Here is a 20,027-nt window from a genome sequence, read left to right on the forward strand (position 1 = left end):
CGCCTCAACCTGCACAAAGATTGGGAGAAAAGGATGGCAATCAACTTCCAATGAGGCAACAAGATCAGGTAGATATGCAGCCGGCCGGCGGAAGTGTTTGCTTGGTCAGGGGAGGAGAACTGCTGCGTCACACATGAACTACACCATGATCTGTTGCCATGAAGAGAGACACCCCAGATCAAGATAGTTGCAATATTTTGATGATGATTGCAGATGTTACTTTTTTTTTATTCGGTGACCGAGTCTCAATCATTCCGATGGTTTCTGTCGTGAGTTAATTCAACATATATGCACACCCGGGAGTGTTTACAAGTATAGGCATGTGAACTGTCCAAGGAAGATGATACTATCTGATGGAATCATCCAGCAGTTCCTGATGGTTGTGCTCTCAAGTGGTATTTTCCTAATATATAGACATAAAGAATATATCCTGCTTTAATTGTTCTAACAGATTGTTATTCTTTTATTGCTTAAGTGCTACACCTATTGCCTAATTATGTCCAGCTTTTCGGAATTAGTAAGATTAACTTTACTAATATCTCTTCATTGTCATAGTTGTTTGACACAGCGTAAATGCAATTGTTTTTGGAACAGGTTATCCTGACTTCTCAAGCCATAATTTTAACAATATTAATTAGAATATAATAGACGGGATGCATAATATGCTTATGGAAAGCTATATTCAGTTATTGAACCAAAGTTCTTCATTATGCTAAGTTTAAGAACTTTCTCACTTGCCTGGAATTGTCTTATGAAGTCAAATTTGCTCACTACTTTATGTCATTTCAAACTTACTTTTCTCGCTAATTATCGTATAATAATTTACTCACTGAATGTAGAGGTTCAATAAAATTGCTGAATTATGGTACAACCTGAACTGGTATGTTTCTCTTCTCGTCGTCATGCATATCTTCTTGCACACTATTCTGTTTCTACTCTTCAAGTGACAGCACTGTCCTTCCTGTTAATGTAGATGACTGCTCGATGTTGTCACAAGATGAAGATAAGAAGTGAGATATGATGCAAGTGACTAAGAAGAAGCATTATCACCTCCAAAGGAAATCTCCAATGCCTATTTGAATTGTGGGTTTTTTATTTGCACTTAGTTTTTCAGATGTTTTGGTTGAGCGGATGATTGAGTAGTACCGGGAGCAAACATTGATATAAAAACACATAATCTTTGTATTTCTAGCCAATTGTGCATTGTTCAGTTTTATGAAATGGGTTTATTTTATCTAAATTATCTATATTTCATTTGTCTAATATATCCAGTTTTTTCTTGCTACAATTCCCGCAGCAACGCGCGGGGTGTCATCTAGTTTTCATAATCGTGCACATGCAACACACGTCCAATTTAATAGTATGTTGAGCCGCAATAAGAGTTTATTTTTACAAATATACTTTCTATTCTCTCTGATCCTATTAATTGTCGCTAATTTAATATGAAGTTGTACTAAATAAACGACAATTAATATGGATCGAAGGGAGTACAATTAATCATGTTTTAAAAAATTAATTTTAATAAATGATGTTTCCATGATTTGTAAAAGTAATCACAATTAATATGTTTTCAAGATTAGATGAGATATATAGATTAATCATACAAGATATTATGTAAATATTCCGCCATCAATTTAAGGAAACTTGTGTCAAGAAAAAAAAAGACGATCTTGCGAATTACAAACTTCATTTATGCCCACGTGGCTCTTAAATGAAAGATAATAAATTGATCTCTCCCCTCACGATTTCCCTGTATATATAGTACGAGTCATGTGCTCGACGGTAAGCAATCTTACAAGTGAGATACACACACACACACACACACACATTCTCATCAACACCCATAGAACATCACATCCGTGCCTAGTAGTGTTGCATCAGAGGAGAGGATGGAGAAGCACACGATCCAGATCGCTGTGCTGGCCCTGTTATCTGTACACCTCCTATGCTCCGCAACCATAGCACAATGTAAGCAATGCATCCGCAAACAACATTGCTATTTCACTATCTAAATTTATATATCTTTGCAAAATTTCGGTTGTTTCTTATTTTGTTTATCAATCCAGAGAGAAAAGTGACTTGTATGCTATTCAACAGGCCGAACCATTGCGGCTGGCATGGACAACGACGATATCCATGAAGAGGACATCGTATGTTGCCACAAAAAGTGCTCCTTCTTTCATTGTTGTGCCTGTTGTACTTATACTGACTGGTGCTACACAAGTTTCGAGAGGTGCAATAGAAACTGCCTGGTTCCCTTATCGCATTCTGATGAAGTGCTAGCCGCGACGCCGGTGACCCCCGAAACTGTGGCAACTAGGTCTGCAGTACGCACGGACGGCTTCATGAGAGGCGTCATCCCAGAAGAGTTCGGCAATTGTCATGTGTAGTATAGCATCGCGGCGGTGACCCCTGCTCCTTTACCCGCCTAGCCGAATTTATTTGCCTGTCCCTTAAGGCATATGTAATGCGTGATGTGTGAAGAAATAAGTTTCCAATACCCTAGACAGCTATTGCAGTTTTATTTGTCATATTTTGTTTGAACTTTTTATTTCCAATTATTTCTTGCTAAGTTATATGGTACAACAAGTAATGTGAGGCCTAAAACAAGTGTTTATTTTCCCACCATACATACACACATAAATACACACATACATACATACATACATACATACATACATACATACATACATATGGAGTGCGTATGAATCTGACGACTGACTGCCGTGACGAGTGCCATGGAACAACATCTCTAATAAATGCTTCTGATTCGGACCAAAAACATATCTTTGGTTTTACATAGGGAAGAATAATATGTAGAATTCCAGCACCTATTAATTATTACTCCCTTCAATCCATAATAATTGTCGCTGATTTAGTACATTGGTTTTAGCTGGTAAAGAAAATGTTGGTGGAAGTAGCAGCAAACATAAGTAAGAAACGGACGGTCATATGTTCAGTACCAACAAAAGAATAGACTTCCTTCGAAATGAAAAAACAGAAAAAGAGAATGGGAACCCACTTGAAATCTTTTTGCAGTTCAGATCTGAGCACGGTACAGGGACTAGTAAGCACCAAACATTTTCAGATCTGTGTCCAGTACACGGACTAATAAGCACCGGACAGTTTCAGATCCGAGTCCAGTACAGGGACTTCTTTTTTTGCGGGTGCAGTAAGGGACTAGTAGTATGTTTCTGGAGGGATTTGATTCAACTAGATTTCGTTCCACCATTTCAACGAACAAACAGCGTGCTGCATCTCCAAGAACTGGACCATCAGTGGTTTGCCCTCAGTGTAGAAGGAATAATCATGGCATTGACTTCACTGGTAGCACTGTCATCATTGTCAGGTTCTAAAACTGAATCTTGATAGAGCGCCACCATTTCCCGGACATCATGCAACTGGACTTCTTGTTTACATTAATGGCCTCTTCCCCATTTCTCATCAAAAATGAAACAAAGCCCTTCAACATGCCTATAAGCTCTCAGCGCCAACCATTTGTCTTCCTGTCCTATTCCTCGACCAGGCTCTGAAACTCGTTTCTCTTCGATAGACTTGGTTGTAGAAGATTTCAGAGCTGGAAGAGTGGGACTCTAAAAGGTGTTAACTCTCTTAGTAACTAAAGGTGTAGAAGATTTCACAGTTTCATCACCTAATTCTTCATGTAACAAGGCGAGCTGGTAGGCCGAATCCAGAGCAGATGGTTGCGGCAAACCAACCATGACTCTTACGGCAGGTTTCAACCCTTCCATGAATCTGGTAACATAGTGGATAGTGTTAGGAAACTCCTCGTATGCTGTGATTTGATCATACACTTCAGTAAACACTCCCACATAATTCTCCACTATGCTAGTGTACTGAATGTTGAACATCTTTGGGAGCAGACTCTGGTGATGGTTTCTGCCAAAGCAAGACTGCAACAGGCGACAAAATTCTTCCCAGGTACGATTTGGTACCCGTCGCTGAACTGACTCCAACCAATGAGCATCCGGACCCTCAAACATGGATGAAGAGAAAGGAATCCACTGATGACGCAACGTGCTCCATAGTTTAAAATAATCTTCATATTGGTTCCTCCAGAGCTTCGGATTGGAGCCATCAAATTGGTTCCTCGAGAGCTTCAGATTGGGGTCGATGGTACCGCCTACCACCGTAGAAGATGCGGTGGCTGCTCATACCTTCGGAGAGTTGAGCTTGGGAGACCCAGGCTCAGAGCGTGCAGCATGGTTAAGTTCACCTCACAGCTCGTCTAAATCGACACCAATGGAGACCTTGACGTCATCGATCTGCCCCGATAGCTGATCCAATTTGGCGTCCAACCTAGCGATAGCGCAGATGGTGTGGTCGCTGTGGTCGGAGAGGCTCTTTGTCAACGCCTGGTCGAAATCACCCCGCAGTTGCTCATAGATCGCCTTCGTCTCTGGCTAGATCCAATCCATGGCCTCCTCTTGACAATGATCCGCGAATCTGGTGTGGTGGGGATGGGTGGCAACTCTAGGGTTACAAGGCTCTGATATCAGATTGTAAGGAGCTCTATTTCAAATCTATGGTGGCTATGCCTCGAGTTCAGATTACAATTTGAATTCACTGCAAATGGAGTCCATCTGGCTCACGCCATGGATGCCTCATCTCTATCCTAGCCAAAATAGATTGCCGTCCTGGTCTATCCTTCCTCTCCTCTCTCTTGGCACACAACTTAAATAATTACAAGGCTAAGGCCCATTATGCGCTTGCAAGCCACGTCAGAAGCTGCGTTCGTCGCTTGGGCCGGCTTGTATCTTTAAACATGGCTTCCCGCACCTTAGGTGCCTGTAGGTCGTTGAGAGTCTTACTTAAAAGAAATTCCTAGCTAGGTCTCGTGTGGATGAGCAGGCAAGCTCGGTTGGCATGGCCGATTTGGTTCTCATGAAAACTCTTATAAACTTCATCTAAGGCAAACTGATTTCAATATCACGGTGCAAAAACAGTAGACAAATGCAACAAACAATAATTTCCATAATCGTGCACGCACGAGTTTGATAGTATCTTGACGTGCAATGAGAATCTGTTTTTATAAATATAATACCTACTATCTTTGGTTCATATAATTGTCGCTGAGTTAGTATTAACTTGTACTAAATCACCGACAAATAATATTGATTGAAAGGAGTACATGTGTTTTCAAAAATTATATGCAATTAATGATGTTTCCATGATTTCAATACAATTAATAGATTTCCAAGATCTCTACGATTACTTGAGATATATAGATTGATGATACAAGATACTATACAAATATTCCGCCATCAATTTCCATAAACTTGTGTCAAGAGAAAAGAAAAAAAGATGATCTTGCGAATTAAGTTCTTCATTTATGCCCACGTGGCTCTTGAATGAAAAATACTAAGCTGATCTCTCTCCTCACGATCTCCCTGTATATATAGCACGAGCCATGTGCTCGACGGGAAGCAATCGTATGAGTGAAACATACATACATATTTTTCATCAACAACCATAGAATATCACGTCAGTGCCTTGTAGTGTTGTATTAGAGGAGAGGATGGACAAGCAAACGATCCGGATCGCTGCGCTGGCCCTGCTATCTCTACACCTCCTATGCTCCGCCACCATAGCGCAATGTAAGCAGTGCATCTGCAAACAACATTGCTATTTCACTCTCTAATTTGTATATCTTCGCAAAATTTCGGTTGTTTCTTGTTTTGTTTATCAATTCGGAGAGAAAAGTGATATGTATGCTATTCGACAGGCCGAACCGTCGCAGCCGGCATGGACAACGACGATATCCATGAAATGAGCGTGGGTTGCCAGAAAAAGTGCTCCTACGCCTATCATTGTTGCATCTGTTGTATTAATACTGACTGGTGCTACACAAGTTCCGAGAGGTGCGATAGAAACTGCCCGGATCTCTTCTCGCATTCTGATGAAACTGTGCTGACCAGGTCTGCAGTACGCACGGACGGCTTGATGAGAGGCATCATCCCACAAGAGTTCGGCAATTGTCGTGTGTAGTATAGCATCGTTGCGGTGACCCCTGCCCCTTTACCCGCCTAGTCGAATTTATTTACTTGTCCCTTAAGGCATATGTAATGCGTCATGTGTGGAGAAATAAGTTTGCAATACCCTAGATAGCTGTTGCGGTTTTATTTGTCATATTTTGTTTGAATGTTTTTATTTCCAGTTATTTCTGGCTAAGTTATATTGTACAACAAGTAATGTGAGGCCTAAAACAAGTGTCTGTTTTCCCACCATACATACATACATGAATGTGGAGCGTGTATGAATCTGGCGACTGACTGCCGTGATGGGTGCTGAGGGAGTCCCGGACTAGGGGGTGTCCGGACAGCCGAACTATCATCGTCGGCCGGACTCCAAGACTATGAAGATACAAGATTGAAGATTTCATCCCGTGTCCGGATGGGACTTTCCTTGGCGTGGAAGGCAAGCTTGGCGATACGGATATGTAGATCTCCTACCATTATAACCGACTCTGTGTAACCCTAGCCCTCTCCGGTGTCTATATAAACCGGATGGCTTTAGTCCGTAGGACGAAGAACAACAATTATACCATAGGCTAGCTTCTAGGGTTTAGCCTCCTTGATCTCGTGGTAGATCTACTCTTGTAATACCCACATCATCAATATCAATCAAGCAGGACGTAGGGTTTTACCTCCATCAAGAGGGCCCAAACCTGGGTAAAACATTGTGTCCCTTGTCTCCTGTTACCATCCGCCTAGACGCACAGTTCGGGACCCCCTACCCGAGATTCGCCGGTTTTGACATCGACATTGGTGCTTTCATTGAGAGTTCCTCTGTGTCGTCACCGATAGGCTCGATGGCTTCTTCGATCATCACCAACGACGCAGTCCAGGGTGAGACTTTTCTCCCCGGACAGATCTTTGTATTCGGCGGCTTTGCACTGCGGGCCAATTCGCTTGGCCATCTGGAGCAGATTGAAACCTACGCCCCTGGCTGTCAGGTCAGATTTGGAAGTTTGAACTTTACGGTTGACATCCGCGGAGACTTGATCTTCGATGGATTTGAACCACAGCCGAGCGCGCCGCACTGTCACGATGGGCATGATTTAGCTCTACAGCCAGACAGTGCCCTGGAGGCCGCACACCAGCCCGCTCCGACCCTCGATTCGAAGCCGGCTGCGCAGATCAAGGACGGATGGTTAGACGCCGCCTCGGGGGCTGCAACCTCTACGGCGATGGAGTCGAATACTAGCCTTGTCCCCTGTGAAGCTCGTGACTCCGAGGTGCCGGACTTCTCGCCGGACTCCGTACCTCCCGCGACCCCTCCAATTGAATCCGATTGGGCACCGATCATGGAGTTCACCGCTGCGGACATCTTTCAACACTCACCTTTCGGCGACATCTTAAGTTTGCTAAAGTATCTCTCGTTATCAGGAGAGCCCTGGCCGGACTGCGGTCAGGACGGTTGGGATACGGCTGATCGGCCACCCGGTGGCCGCGACAGAGAGGCCTCTAGGCCCTCCATTAGAACCGTACCCCGACGTCGCTCGAAAAGCACAAGACCATAGGGGAACGCTCCGGACTTGCGAGACATATTGGAGGATAAGGCAAAACAATCAAGATTGATCTACGGATCGTGGGAGCGCCCCATGATACGTGACGACAACCGTCGCGCCGGACACAGCAAGTCCGGCCGGGCCGAACACAGTAGACAAAACTCTTTTGAGCTTCGTCGTGATATAGCCCAATATAGAGGCGCCGCACACCCACTATGCTTCACAGATGAAGTAATGGATCATCAAATCCCCGAAGGGTTTAAACCCGTGAATATTGAATCTTATGATGGCACAACGGACCCCGCGGTTTGGATCGAAGACTATCTCCTTCATATCCACATGGCCCGCGGTGATGATCTCCACGCCATCAAATACCTCCCACTCAAGCTTAAAGGACCAGCTCGGCATTGGCTTAACAGCTTACTAGCAGAATCAATTGGGAGTTGGGAGGACCTGGAAGCCGCATTCCTTGATAACTTCCAGGGCACGTATGTGCGACCACCAGACGCTGACGACCTAAGCCACATAATTCAGCAGCCAGACGAATCGGCCAGACAATTCTGGACACGGTTCTTAACTAAGAAAAATCAAATCGTCGACTATTCGGATGCAGAGGCCCTCGCGGCCTTCAAACATAACATCCATGACGAGTGGCTTGCCCGGCACCTGGGGCAGGAAAAGCCAAAATCCATGGCAGCCCTCAGATCACTCATGACCCGCTTCTGCGCGGGAGAAAACAGCTGGCTAGCCCGCAGCAACAACCTCAGCAAAAATTCTGGCAGGCCGGATATCAAGGACCACAATGGCAGGTCGCATCGCAACAAGAACAAATGCCGCATTAACAGCGACAATAACGAGGATACGACAGTCAATGCCGGATTCAGAGGCTCTAAATCCGGTCAGCGGAAAAATCCATTCAAAAGAACTACTCCGGGTCCGTCCAATTTGGACCGAATACTCGACCTCTCGTGCCAGATACACGACACCCCCGACAAGCAAGCTAACCACACCAAGAGGGACTGTTGGGTATTCAAGCAGGCAGGCAAGTTAATTGCCGAAAACAACGACAAGGGGTTGCATAGCGATGACGAGGAAGAGACCCGACCGCCGAACAATAGAGGACAGAAGGGTTTCCCCCCACAAGTGTGGACGGTGAACATGATATACGCAACCCACATACCCAAGAGGGAGCGGAAGCGTGCACTTAGGGATGTATACGCGATGGAGCCAGTCGCCCCGAAGTTCAACCCATGGTCCTCTTGCCCGATCACTTTTGATCGAAGGGACCACCCCACCAGCATCCGCCACGGCGGATTCGCCGCATTGGTGCTAGACCCAATCGTCGATGGATTTCACCTCACCAGAGTCCTGATGGACGGCGGCAGCAGCCTGAACCTGCTTTATCAGGATACAGTGCGCAAAATGGGCATAGACCCCTCAAGGATAAAATCCACAAAGACGATCTTTAAAGGCGTCATACCAGGTGTAGAGGCCAATTGTACAGGCTCAGTTACACTGGAAGTGGTCTTCGGATCCCCGGATAACTTCAGAAGCGAGGAGTTAATCTTTGACATAGTTCCGTTCCGCAACGGCTATCATGCTCTGCTCGGACGTATCGCGTTTGCAAAGTTCAACGTGGTGCCGTACTATGCATACCTCAAGCTCAAGATGCCAGGCCCTCGAGGAGTCATCACGGTCAACGGAAACACGTAACGCTCTCTCCGAACGGAGGAACATACAGCGGCTCTCGCGGCAGAAGTACAGTGCAGCCTCTTAAGGCAATTCTCGAGTCCGGCCGTTAAGCGACCGGACACGGCTAAACGCGCCCGGAGTAACCTACAACAAGACCACATGGCACGTTCCGAGCACGCGTAGCAGTGCGGCCCCAACCCCAGCCCCTGCAAAATTTCAAGACATGTCCTTCGCGTACATCATTACGCTCTGGAGATACCATGGGCATGAGGGGAGGGGCACGATCACGATAGGCCCAGAATGCGGCTTAACCACACCAGGGGCTCTCAAGTGTGTCGTTCTTTTTTTTCTTCTTATCTTTACCCACAGGACTCCGTTCATCAGAGGCCCTGTCCGGCAGCAGACCTGCCGAACTCACGATGCAACAGCCAGGGAAGGAGAAGGGCTACGACGAATATCCAGATGGTCTCCATTACGAGCATTAAATCTGTTTTATACATCATTCCGCAGCCTACCCTTGGAGGGGGACATGTTTAATAGTCTCATCCCTTGCTTATCGCACCATTTGTATCGTTCTGCATTCACAGCAGTATCTCTTGAATAAACAATGCAGCACCTTTTTGCTTACAATTGCATTTCTTTCTTATACATATGTTCATTTATGACATGTTGCATCCGTACACTTTGGTACGGCTAAATACACCAGGGGCTTATGTTTCCCGCATCATGGTGTGATAAGTCCGAACACTTTCATCAGTGCGGCACCCCAAACTTATAGCATTATATGCATCGGCTCCGAATTATGTCTTGGGTCAATAGTTGGGTTTGCCCGGCTCCCATGTTTTGGTACCTTATGTTCCGTTGTATCGGCTAAGGTAGCACTGGGAGAACCACTGCGATTGCGCCCCAGTTGAGCTGGGCGAGCGCCTCAGTGGAGAAAGCTAAAACTGACCGTCATGATGAGGCGAGAGCCGGTCGCTGTTCGAGAGGTTTTTTGCGAGTCCCTAAAGACTTATGCTGCTTAGAGCGAGGAGCCGGCTTTGTCCGTCCCAGGCGTGGATAGCGACCCAAATTCGGCCTTTTGAACACTAAGGGCTTTGCCGAAATTTAAAATTATAGAATTCTATGGCTAAGTGAGAGTGTTCAAGCATTATAAGTCCGGTTGTCTTGTTCGTTGTGTTGAGCGCCTTCCTAGATGGACCCAAAAATGGGAACAAGAGTGCTCAAATTTATGCCGAACACCCCAGCACTCGTGGCATGGGGGCTGAAGCCGACGACTTGCCATCTCTCAGATTTGATAAACAGCCGCACAGAAGGTAATATTTTAAATTAACAAGCGTTGCTTAGCGCATATGAACAAAGTTTTCAGCGCACAGGATAACAAAATGCGAGTCTACTCAAATATTACATCTTTGGAGAACTCACCCGCAATAATGCGGGCACCCTTCAGGACACTCTTATAATACATCTCGGGCGTGCGATACTCCTTGCCCAGTGGTGGCGCGTCCGTCACAAGCTTCTGAGCATCCATCTTGCCCCAGTGCACCTTAGCGCGGGCAAGGACCCGACGGGCACCTTCAATGCAGACGGAGTGCTTGATGACTTCAACCCATGGACAGGCATCCACCAGCCGCCGCACCAAGCCGAAGTAGCTCCCAGGCATGGCCTCCTTAGGCCACAGCCGAACTATGAGGCCCTTCATGGCCTGTTCGGCCACCTTGTGGAGCTCGACCAGCTGCTTCAGCTGGTCGCTAAGGGGCACCGGATGCCCGGCCTCAGCATACTGAGACCAGAAGACCTTCTTCGTCGAGCTCCCCTCCTCGGCCCTATAGAAAGCGGCAGCATCGGACACGCTGCAGGGCAGATCTGCGAACGCCCCTGGAGAGCTTCGAATTCGGGTAAGTGACAGGTAATTCACACTCACATGCTTACTCTGCATGAAAAATGCCTTACCCGCCGCTATTTTCTTCAACGCCTCGATTTCCTGGAGGGCCTTGTAGGCTTCGGCCTTAGCGGCTTTGGCACTCTCAAGAGCCGATGCAAGCTCAGACTCTCGAGTCTTCGAGCGCGCTCCAAACTCTCATGTTTTTCCACGAGAGCCTGAAGCTCTTGCTGTACCTCCGCCAGCCGCGCCTCCTGCTTCTCTTGCTCTGTGCGCTCCGCGGCCGCATTACGTTCGGCCACGGACACCACCTCCTTCAGGGCCGCCACCTCGTTCGTGGCCCCTGCAATACCCACGTTATCCTTGTCATTTTTCTTGCAACCAAATCCTTTTCTGTAAGGTACAATTTTAATAAGGTGTTACTCACCTTCCTTGTCCTCGAGTTGCTTCTTGGCACGGCCAAGTTCGTTCTCGGACCGCTCGAGGCTTTGCTTCAAAGTATTGACCTCCGCAGTCAGTGCGGCAGAGGTCAGCAGCACGGCCTGCAATCCCATATTGACATAATTTTTATGACTCCTGCATATATCTTTTTAGATCCTCAGTCCGGTTTTTCTTTCCGAACACCGAACCGAGCATAAGGGGCTACTGTCTATGCGGTACTATTTTACACATATCACAATTCTTACCTCAAAGCCTGTTAGAAGGCTGATGCAGGCTTCGGTCAGCCCGCTCTTGGCAAGCTGAACCTTCTGAATCACCGCACCCATGACGGTGCGGTGTTCCTCTTCAATGGAAGTGCCGTTGAGCGCCTCCAGCAAGCTATCCGGCGCCTCCGGTTGGACGGAGGCCACCGGCGTCACGGTCTCGCCCTTCTTACGAAGGGGCCGCCCGCCGGACTCCGGAGCCACTACAGGTTCCGGTGCGGAGTCCGGTGCAAAGTCCGGGAGGTTGCCCTGCGGCACCTCCGGGGCCTCCTCCTCCTGGCGGGTCCCTTCCTGGGATCCCACCTCGGCATCATCCGCATCACGAGGGGAGGAGGCGGTCGGAAGGGAATCCATATCCGACGCACCCAAGGACCCGCTCGATGAAGCGGGAAGATCCTCCTTGGGCGGACTGCAGGGTTGTATGCGGCATTAGAAAGACTCCATGTGGCGAAAATAAAAATCATGAAGTTATTCGGGAGTCCGGATACTTACGATCTCGCCAGGGGCTTGGCCCTTGGAGGCCAATCCTCGTCGTCGTCGCTGGCGTGGGCAGAGCAGTCCGGGGGAAGAGTCCTTCCCTTCTTGGACCCTTCGGCCTCCCTCATTGGGGAATCCTTCCTTTTCTTCCCTCCCCCTGATGGGGGAGAGGCCTCTTTCTTCTCCTCCTCGCCTTCGTGGGAGGAGTCCGCCTCGGTCTCATCATCCGATGACACCTGAAAACGGGAACTCTTTCGAGTGCCCGTGGCCTTCTTCTCCGGCACCACATGGGATGCCGGAGCCAGCAGCCCTGTTAAGAGGGCATCCGCTGGGTCTTCTGGCAAAGGGGCCAGACAGATAGTCTGCTCGGCCTTCTTCATCCAGTCCTGTCAAAGGAGAGGGAGTTTAGATCCCGCATAGAGTCAAACTATGGAAAGCAAGCGTCCCGTAAAGGGCAAAATCGCTTACCTTGCTAGCCAGACGCTGCGAGCTGAATCCGCGATCTTCGGTGGCGGATGCGGGAGTCTCGACGCCCTTAAACAGCACCCTCCAGGCCTCTTCGTACGTAGTGTCGAAGAGCCCACTCAAAGTCTGGTGCTGCGCCGGATCGAACTCCCACATATTGAAGTCCCGTTGTTGACACGGGAGAATCCGGCGGATGAGCATGACCTGGACTATGTTGACAAGCTTGAGTTTCCTTTTCACTAGCATTTGGATGCAGGCTTGAAGTCCGGTCAGCTCCTCCGAATCGCCCCATATCCGGCCACTCTCCTTCCAGGAGGTGAGCCGTATGGGGATGCCAGATCTGAATTCGGGGGGCACTGCCCATTCAGGGTCACGCGGCTCGGTGATGTAGAACCACCCCGATTGCCACCCCTTAATGGTTTCTACGAAGGTGCCCTCAAGCCATGTAACGTTGGGCATCTTGCCCACCATGGCGCCTCCGCATTCCGCTTGGCTGCCCTTCACAACCTTCGGCTTGACACTGAAGGTCTTGAGCCACAAGCCGAAGTGGGGCTTAATGTAGAGGAAGGCCTCACACACGATGATAAATGCCGAGATATTGAGGATGAAATTCGGGGCCAGATCATGGAAATCCAGGCCATAGTAGAACATGAGCCCCCGAACAAAGGGATGGAGTGGGAAGCCCAGTCCGCGGAGGAAATGGGAAAGAAATACTACCCTCTCATGGGGCCTGGGGGTGGGGATGAGCTCCCCCTTGTCGGGGAGCCGGTGCGCAATGTCGCTGGACAGGTATCCGGCGCTGCGCAGCTTCTGGATGTGCGCCTCCGTAACGGAGGAGGCCATCCACTTGCCTCCCACTCCGGACATAGTTGGAGAAGGTTGAGGTGAGATGTGCGGACTTGGGCGCTGGAGTTTGAGTTCACAAAGATGGATAGGCAAAGGAGGAAGAAGGCGTAGGTAAAAGGGTAGATCTTTATCCCCTTATATGGGCGGACGAAACCATGCGTCCCCACCAGCCTGATGAAACTCGCTTATCTCCTAAGCGCCGCAATCGATGGCGCGGTTGGGTTACCCACGTCCGTATTGATGAGAATCCCGGGATAAGGGGAACACGATCTCTGCTTCGACAAGACGTGCCAAGGAAACCGCTTCGCTAGACGCGCGGAGGTGGTATAATAAAAACGATTCGAGTAAAGGCTTGGTTGTGGTGTGACGTCACGCCACAAAATACGTCAGTAGATTGAACTTGTGTAAATATTATTCTCTCTACGGTGGTATGTGTAATTTATTTTGCAGAGCCGGACACTATCCTGGTGTTCACAATCTTCTATAATTATTTGGAGGAGGAACCCACCTTGCAATGCCGAAGACAATATGCGCGCCAGACTCATCGTCATTGAAGCCTGGTTCAGGGGCTACTGAGGGAGTCCCGGACTAGGGGGTGTCCGGACAGCCGAACTATCATCGTCGGCCGGACTCCAAGACTATGAAGATACAAGATTGAAGACTTCGTCTCGTGTCCGGATGAGACTTTCCTTGGCGTGGAAGGCAAGCTTGGCGATACGGATATGTAGATCTCCTACCATTGTAACCGACTCTGTGTAACCCTAGCCCTCTCCAGTATCTATATAAACCGGATGGCTTTAGTCCGTAGGACGAAGAACAACAATCATACAATAGGCTAGCTTCTAGGGTTTAGCCTCCTTGATCTCGTGGTAGATCTACTCTTGTAATACTCACATCATCAATATCAATCAAGCAGGACGTAGGGTTTTACCTCCATCAAGAGGGCCCGAACCTGCGTAAAACATTGTGTCCCTTGTCTCTTGTTACCATTCGCCTAGACGCACAGTTCGGGACCCCCTACCCGAGATCCGCCGGTTTTGACACCGACAAGTGCCATGAAACAAGATCTCCAATAAATGCTTCTGATTCGCACCAAAAACATATCTCTGGTTTTACACAGGGAAGAATAATATGTCGAAATTCAAGCACCTATTAATTATTATTCCCTTCAATACATAATAATTGTCACTGATTTAGTACAAAATTGTACCAAATCACATGGTGGTTTCAGCTACTAGTAAAAAAATGTTACTGGAAAGCAAGAAAGGGAAGATTGTCATATAGTATTTGTTGAATACCTACCAACAAAAGAACAGACTGCCTTTGAAAAATCAAAATAAGAGACTGGGAACGCACTTGAAATCTTTTTGTAATTCAGATGGTATCTTCAACTGATCAAAAAGGGTGTAAGAAACAGCATCCAACATTTTCAGAACTCAATACAGTACAGTGACTAGTAGTATTTTTCTGGAGGGATTTGATTCAAATACAAACAGCGTGCTGCATCTCCAAGAAATAGGAGCACTGACACCAGATTTCGTTACAACCATTTCAACGAACAAACAGCGTGCTGCATCTCCAAGAAATTGACCATCGGTGCTTTGCCGTCGGGGAGGTACTCCTCCTTGCCGCCGGCGCCTCGGCAGCCGTCCTCTTCTGTACCGCGCTATTCGTCACCCTGGATGGGGAATAGTTATTCTTCACCCCCTCTCTATTTTGACACAAATGCACTGTATTTTTACGTTTTGTAAAATTAGTCTTATTTTATACCTGAAAAGATAATGTAAAAAAATATATACTCGCCGTAAAAAATATTTTACGTTACGTAAAATTACGAATGTAAAAACATAGTGTAAAACATATGTAAAATGCGTTTATGGTCTTATAATATATATATTTATTTTTTATACCAAATTTTACGTAGTAAATCAATATAAATGGCAGCTCCCTCCTCTTAAACCTGCCGGTGAAGTTTTTTGCTACATCCATCAAGGAGGAGCTGCGACATTACGACGGTGGCGACGGCGATTTGCTGCAACTGTAGTTGTTTTTTGCTACTACCGGCGAAGTGTTTTGATTTGCTGCAACTGTAATTTGTTTTTGCTACTAGTGGCGAAGTTTTTTGCTACATCCATCAAGATTGAGCTACGACCTCGCAACGGCGACGATGGTGATTTGTTGCAACCGTAGTGGGCTTTGCTATGACCGGCGAAGTTTTTTGCTATTCCTTTCAACGAGCATCAACGGCGAGGGCGGCGGCGGAGCTACAACCACAACTACGACTGTTGCCGCTGAGAGTTGCAACAGCTGGTGCAGCTATTGCATGGGTCGAGGAAGCGACGAGGATGACCTACGAGGGTGGGGACCGACGACGAGGACGACTGTTGAGGGTGGGGACTGGTAACGAGGATGTCCACCGGAGGGGACATGAGGCACATGCTGGGAGCCGCGCGAGCACGAGATGCGCGAGGAGGAAGAAGATCTGGGGCGAATCATTATTTTCTAGATCAAACGGCCAGGAGTAGTGGCGGCATCCTGCGGCTAGGGCGCGCCGAAGCAGATCACTCGCCATTTGGAAATTCACGCACGTATCTACTACAAAATACACGGGATAAATCAGGCAAACAGTTCGCATTCCGCCACAAAAGTCCGGAACGAAACTTGTCTAAAAAAGGAGAAGAAATAATCTTACAAAGAGCTTCCTTGATTTATACGGAAAGATATTAAATCTTTCCAATTTTCCGCACCGGATCTCCCTTCTCTCGACCCCCCTATATATACAAACACACGAGTCGTGTACATGTTCACACCAAGCAATCTGGTCGATATCTTTTCTCATCGATCGATGGTCATCACCATGGACAAGTACACCATCCGCATCCTTGTGCTGGCCCTGCTGTCTATACACCTCTTGTCCTCTGCCACCGTCGCACACTGCAAGTATAGTATGCAACATATTTATATATTTCTCAAGAGTTTTCTTTACGATGCAACCTTGTCTTTCAAGCCCAAAATGTTAGGATACGCACATGTAGTTTTTCTCTGCTACTATCACACGATGCATCTACGAATAGGTATGCAATAGAGATATTATTTCTCTCACCGGTTTATCTTTGCGATACTAGCTCCTTTAACCCTAGTTCAACAAGTTAATTATATCATGCACGTGTAATTCTTACACTTTTCTCTTTTTGTTTTTGACTTCTCATTTTGTTTCTTGTCTCAGATATGTTTCTTGATTGTTACCAAATCCGAAACAATTGTTTCATCATATGCATGTCACTCCACAGGCCGAACCATCGCGGTCGGTGTGGATGACGAGAAGATCGATCTGCCGAACGGGCTGTGCGGCAAGGAGAAGCTGTGCACAGACACGCACTGCTACTGCTGCCTGTTAAATGACCGCTGCTACAGAACTATGGATGTGTGCAAGAGTCACTGCGACAACCCGCCATCTTCTTCGCAAGACATGCTAGCGGCGACGGCCATAGCGACAACCCTTGCTCCTTTACCCCCTGCCTAGTCAAATTAATTGGCACACATATTTATTTTGTCCTAAGACATGTGTGATGATCCTTGATGTGCGAAAAACAACAACTTTGCAATAATTAAGAGCTAGCTTGGTAGCCTAGTTGTTGCAGTCTGATTCGTCATGCTGCGTTTAGACCTATCCCCCGCAAATCAAATTGAATATCTGGGTTGGATGTATGAAATTAGTAAATTAATAAAAAAGAATACCATCAAAAGTGCATGTAGGCCTTTATCTTTATCCCACGACCTATGCCATGCCTTGGTGTTGGTGGCCAAAAGTGCCCGGGTTTGTAGTACTAGTACATCTATTCTTCCTAATTTTATTTGAGTATCGTGGAGTAACTCTTCTCTCTGTCCCTCCGTTCCAGAATATAAGATTTATTGGTTTCCGTGCAAGTCAACCATTTGAATGTTTGACCAAGATTATAGAATAGAATAACAACATCTGCAATACCTAATAAATAAAATATGAAACTACTTTTCGTGATGAATCAAATGATATACATTTTGTATTGTGGATATTGATAGATTTTCCTAGAAACTCGGTCAAACACGCATTCGTTTGTCTTTTGAAAAAACAAATACACCTTATATATATGCGAGCTGTTGACACTTGAAAGCAAGCAAGCTTACTCATCAACAACCATAGATCACGTCAGTGCCAACCTAGTGTTGTTATCAGATCAGAGCATGAACAAGCATCACTGGTGTTGCTCTCTTTGCACCTTTTGTACTCCGCCACCATTGCACAATGCATGTATCTCTCTCTGATCTATATGTACGAAATCTCGTCTCTCTATAAATCATATAGAAACTGCATATATAAAAGTGGTTCATATGTGTATGCTATTCCATAAGTCCAAACCATCGGCTTAGGCATGGACGGCGAGAAGATCAATCTACCGAGCAGGGTGCGCAGCAAGGCAAAGTTATGCACCGCTAAATATTGCTATTGTTATTTGCTAAATGATCGTTGCTACATTAACATGGATACATGCAAGGAACACTCCTCGTCTTCGTGAGACATGCGAGCTGCAGCGACGCTGCCGTCAACATCTACTCCTTCCTAGCCTAGTTGAACTTATTTGTCCCTTAAGGCATATGTAATGCGTGGTGTGGAAAAACAAGTTTCAAATATGCCGTACATAGTTGTTGCAGTTTGATTTGTCATATTTTGTTAGAACTTTTTATTTCAAATTATTTATGGCTAATTGCACAACTAGTTATGCGGTGTAAGGTTCATCTACCCAATTTACCTAACAAATAGAGAGTAACACAGCAACAACTTGTCTTAATATGTTCAGCTCAGAGTTGGTACAAAGTATGCATCACAGGCGCCACAACCAGTAAAAGATACTATGAATAATGAACCTCCAAAAGAATTTGAGCTTTCATTACATCCCACTTACTTTGGTCTCCATCAATTATGTGGACTACTTATCTAGTACTAGCTACCTCTGTTTTTAAGTATAACACATTTTGGCAGTTTAAATTGAACTGACAAAACGTCTTATATTTATGAATAGAGGCTGTAATACTTATGTTCTGAGTAATGAAAAAACAGCGTGTCTTCTCTTGAGGTGGTGGAGCAGTCATGTTGTCTGGAATCCTTACGCTTACTGTTTGGTGCTTCCCATCTTCAGTAGGAACATCAAGGATGGCATCCATTATGGGTATCTCCCAGTCGCTGTACCGTAGAAACCGGAACCAGGATTTATCTGCAAAGAAAAACACATGATGCGAAAAAAAATAAGAATGATGTTGTGATGTTAAATCAGAATCCATAAGAACTCAAGGCACAACATAAAATAGAAATAGGAATCAACATTCTTTATCAATAAACATATATGTATGCAATGGAAGAAGCACAGAACAATCTCGACAATATCGAGATACATTGTATAAGGCTCCTAATCCAACTATTGAGCACTTGGACACGCACATAAGTAAGTTGAGATGTCAACAAAGAAGAAACTAAAGAAGACACGCCCACCTCTGGAGCGAACCGCCTGGAAGGTAAGAAGGCCGTCTCCTTGTGGCCCGGATACCTGGAGAGTGCCGGAGAGGTAATGCCTCGCGAGGTTCCACTTCCAGGCAACGGAAATGCTGTGCCAGAACCTGGGCGTCATAGGCCCGCCGATCGCGCTCGCTACCTGCTGGTTCTGAGCAGCAATCTCCATTACCTTGTTGGAAACATACTCCACCCTGTTTTTTTGTATGTAAACGAAGTAACGAACCAAAATTTGAGTACACGATCCAGGATCGAGGAGCTAGCAGATCAGATCGTAAACTACACGCCGCAGAACAGGCGAGTGGGCGGGGGCGTTGGACCTGGTGCGGTCGAGGAAGACGGAGGTGTCGCTGACGGCACAGGCGGTGGCGGCGCCGGTGAACCCCAGCAGGGAGAGCTTGGCCGCGCGCTCGGCCCAGGCCCACGCGCCATCGTTGGAAAGCGTCGGTGGAGTAGGCGGAGGGGGCATGGGATTGGGCTGGGCGGTGAGGCGGCGGCGGAGGAGTGGAGCGGAGGTGGAGGCGGCGTGGCGGCGAACCGCGAACATTTTCGCTGGCGGCGGAGAGGAGGCGAGAAGAAGAATATCCCAGTAGCGTCTGGCTGCCTTGTGCGCCCTTTCAGGGCCCGTACTACTTTCTTTCTCTAGTTAGTTAGAGAAAAATTTGGCATTTTTAACGCAACGCCCTCTACTTAATTTAAATTTTTGTTGCTGAAAAAATGTAGAGTTGCACGTGTTTGTTTTTCCCTGTCTACATTTCAGGGGTTAAACTGTTCTACTTTTGAGAAAAAGTGGCCAATTCAAGAGAGAGAGAGAGAGAGAGAGAGAGAGAGAGAGAGAGAGAGAGAGAGAGAGAGAGAGAGAGAGAGAGAGAGAGAGAGAAATGCACG

General features: G+C 46.8%; 1 protein-coding gene and 1 long non-coding RNA gene across 2 annotated transcripts; one reads left to right on the forward strand and one right to left on the reverse strand.

Moving 5' to 3' along the window:
• Positions 1-1,798: 1,798 nt before the first annotated feature.
• On the forward strand, positions 1,799-2,505 carry LOC123039894 (uncharacterized). The gene is made up of 2 exons (XR_006418006.1): positions 1,799-1,968; positions 2,098-2,505. It is a non-coding gene; the product is annotated as an uncharacterized lncRNA (long non-coding RNA).
• A 15,935-nt stretch (positions 2,506-18,440) lies between these two features.
• On the reverse strand, positions 18,441-19,744 carry LOC123039895 (uncharacterized). The gene is made up of 3 exons (XM_044462881.1): positions 19,460-19,744; positions 19,122-19,333; positions 18,441-18,846 (listed from the first exon to the last, which is right to left on the reverse strand). The coding sequence occupies exons 1-3, from the start codon at positions 19,684-19,686 to the stop codon at positions 18,566-18,568; spliced, it is 720 nt and encodes a 239-aa protein (XP_044318816.1). The 5' UTR covers positions 19,687-19,744; the 3' UTR covers positions 18,441-18,565.
• Between the last annotated feature and the right edge of the window lie 283 nt (positions 19,745-20,027).

The sequence above is a fragment of the Triticum aestivum genome, chromosome 2B, assembly GCF_018294505.1.
Source record: "Triticum aestivum cultivar Chinese Spring chromosome 2B, IWGSC CS RefSeq v2.1, whole genome shotgun sequence".
In the NCBI taxonomy this organism is placed as follows: domain Eukaryota; kingdom Viridiplantae; phylum Streptophyta; class Magnoliopsida; order Poales; family Poaceae; genus Triticum; species Triticum aestivum.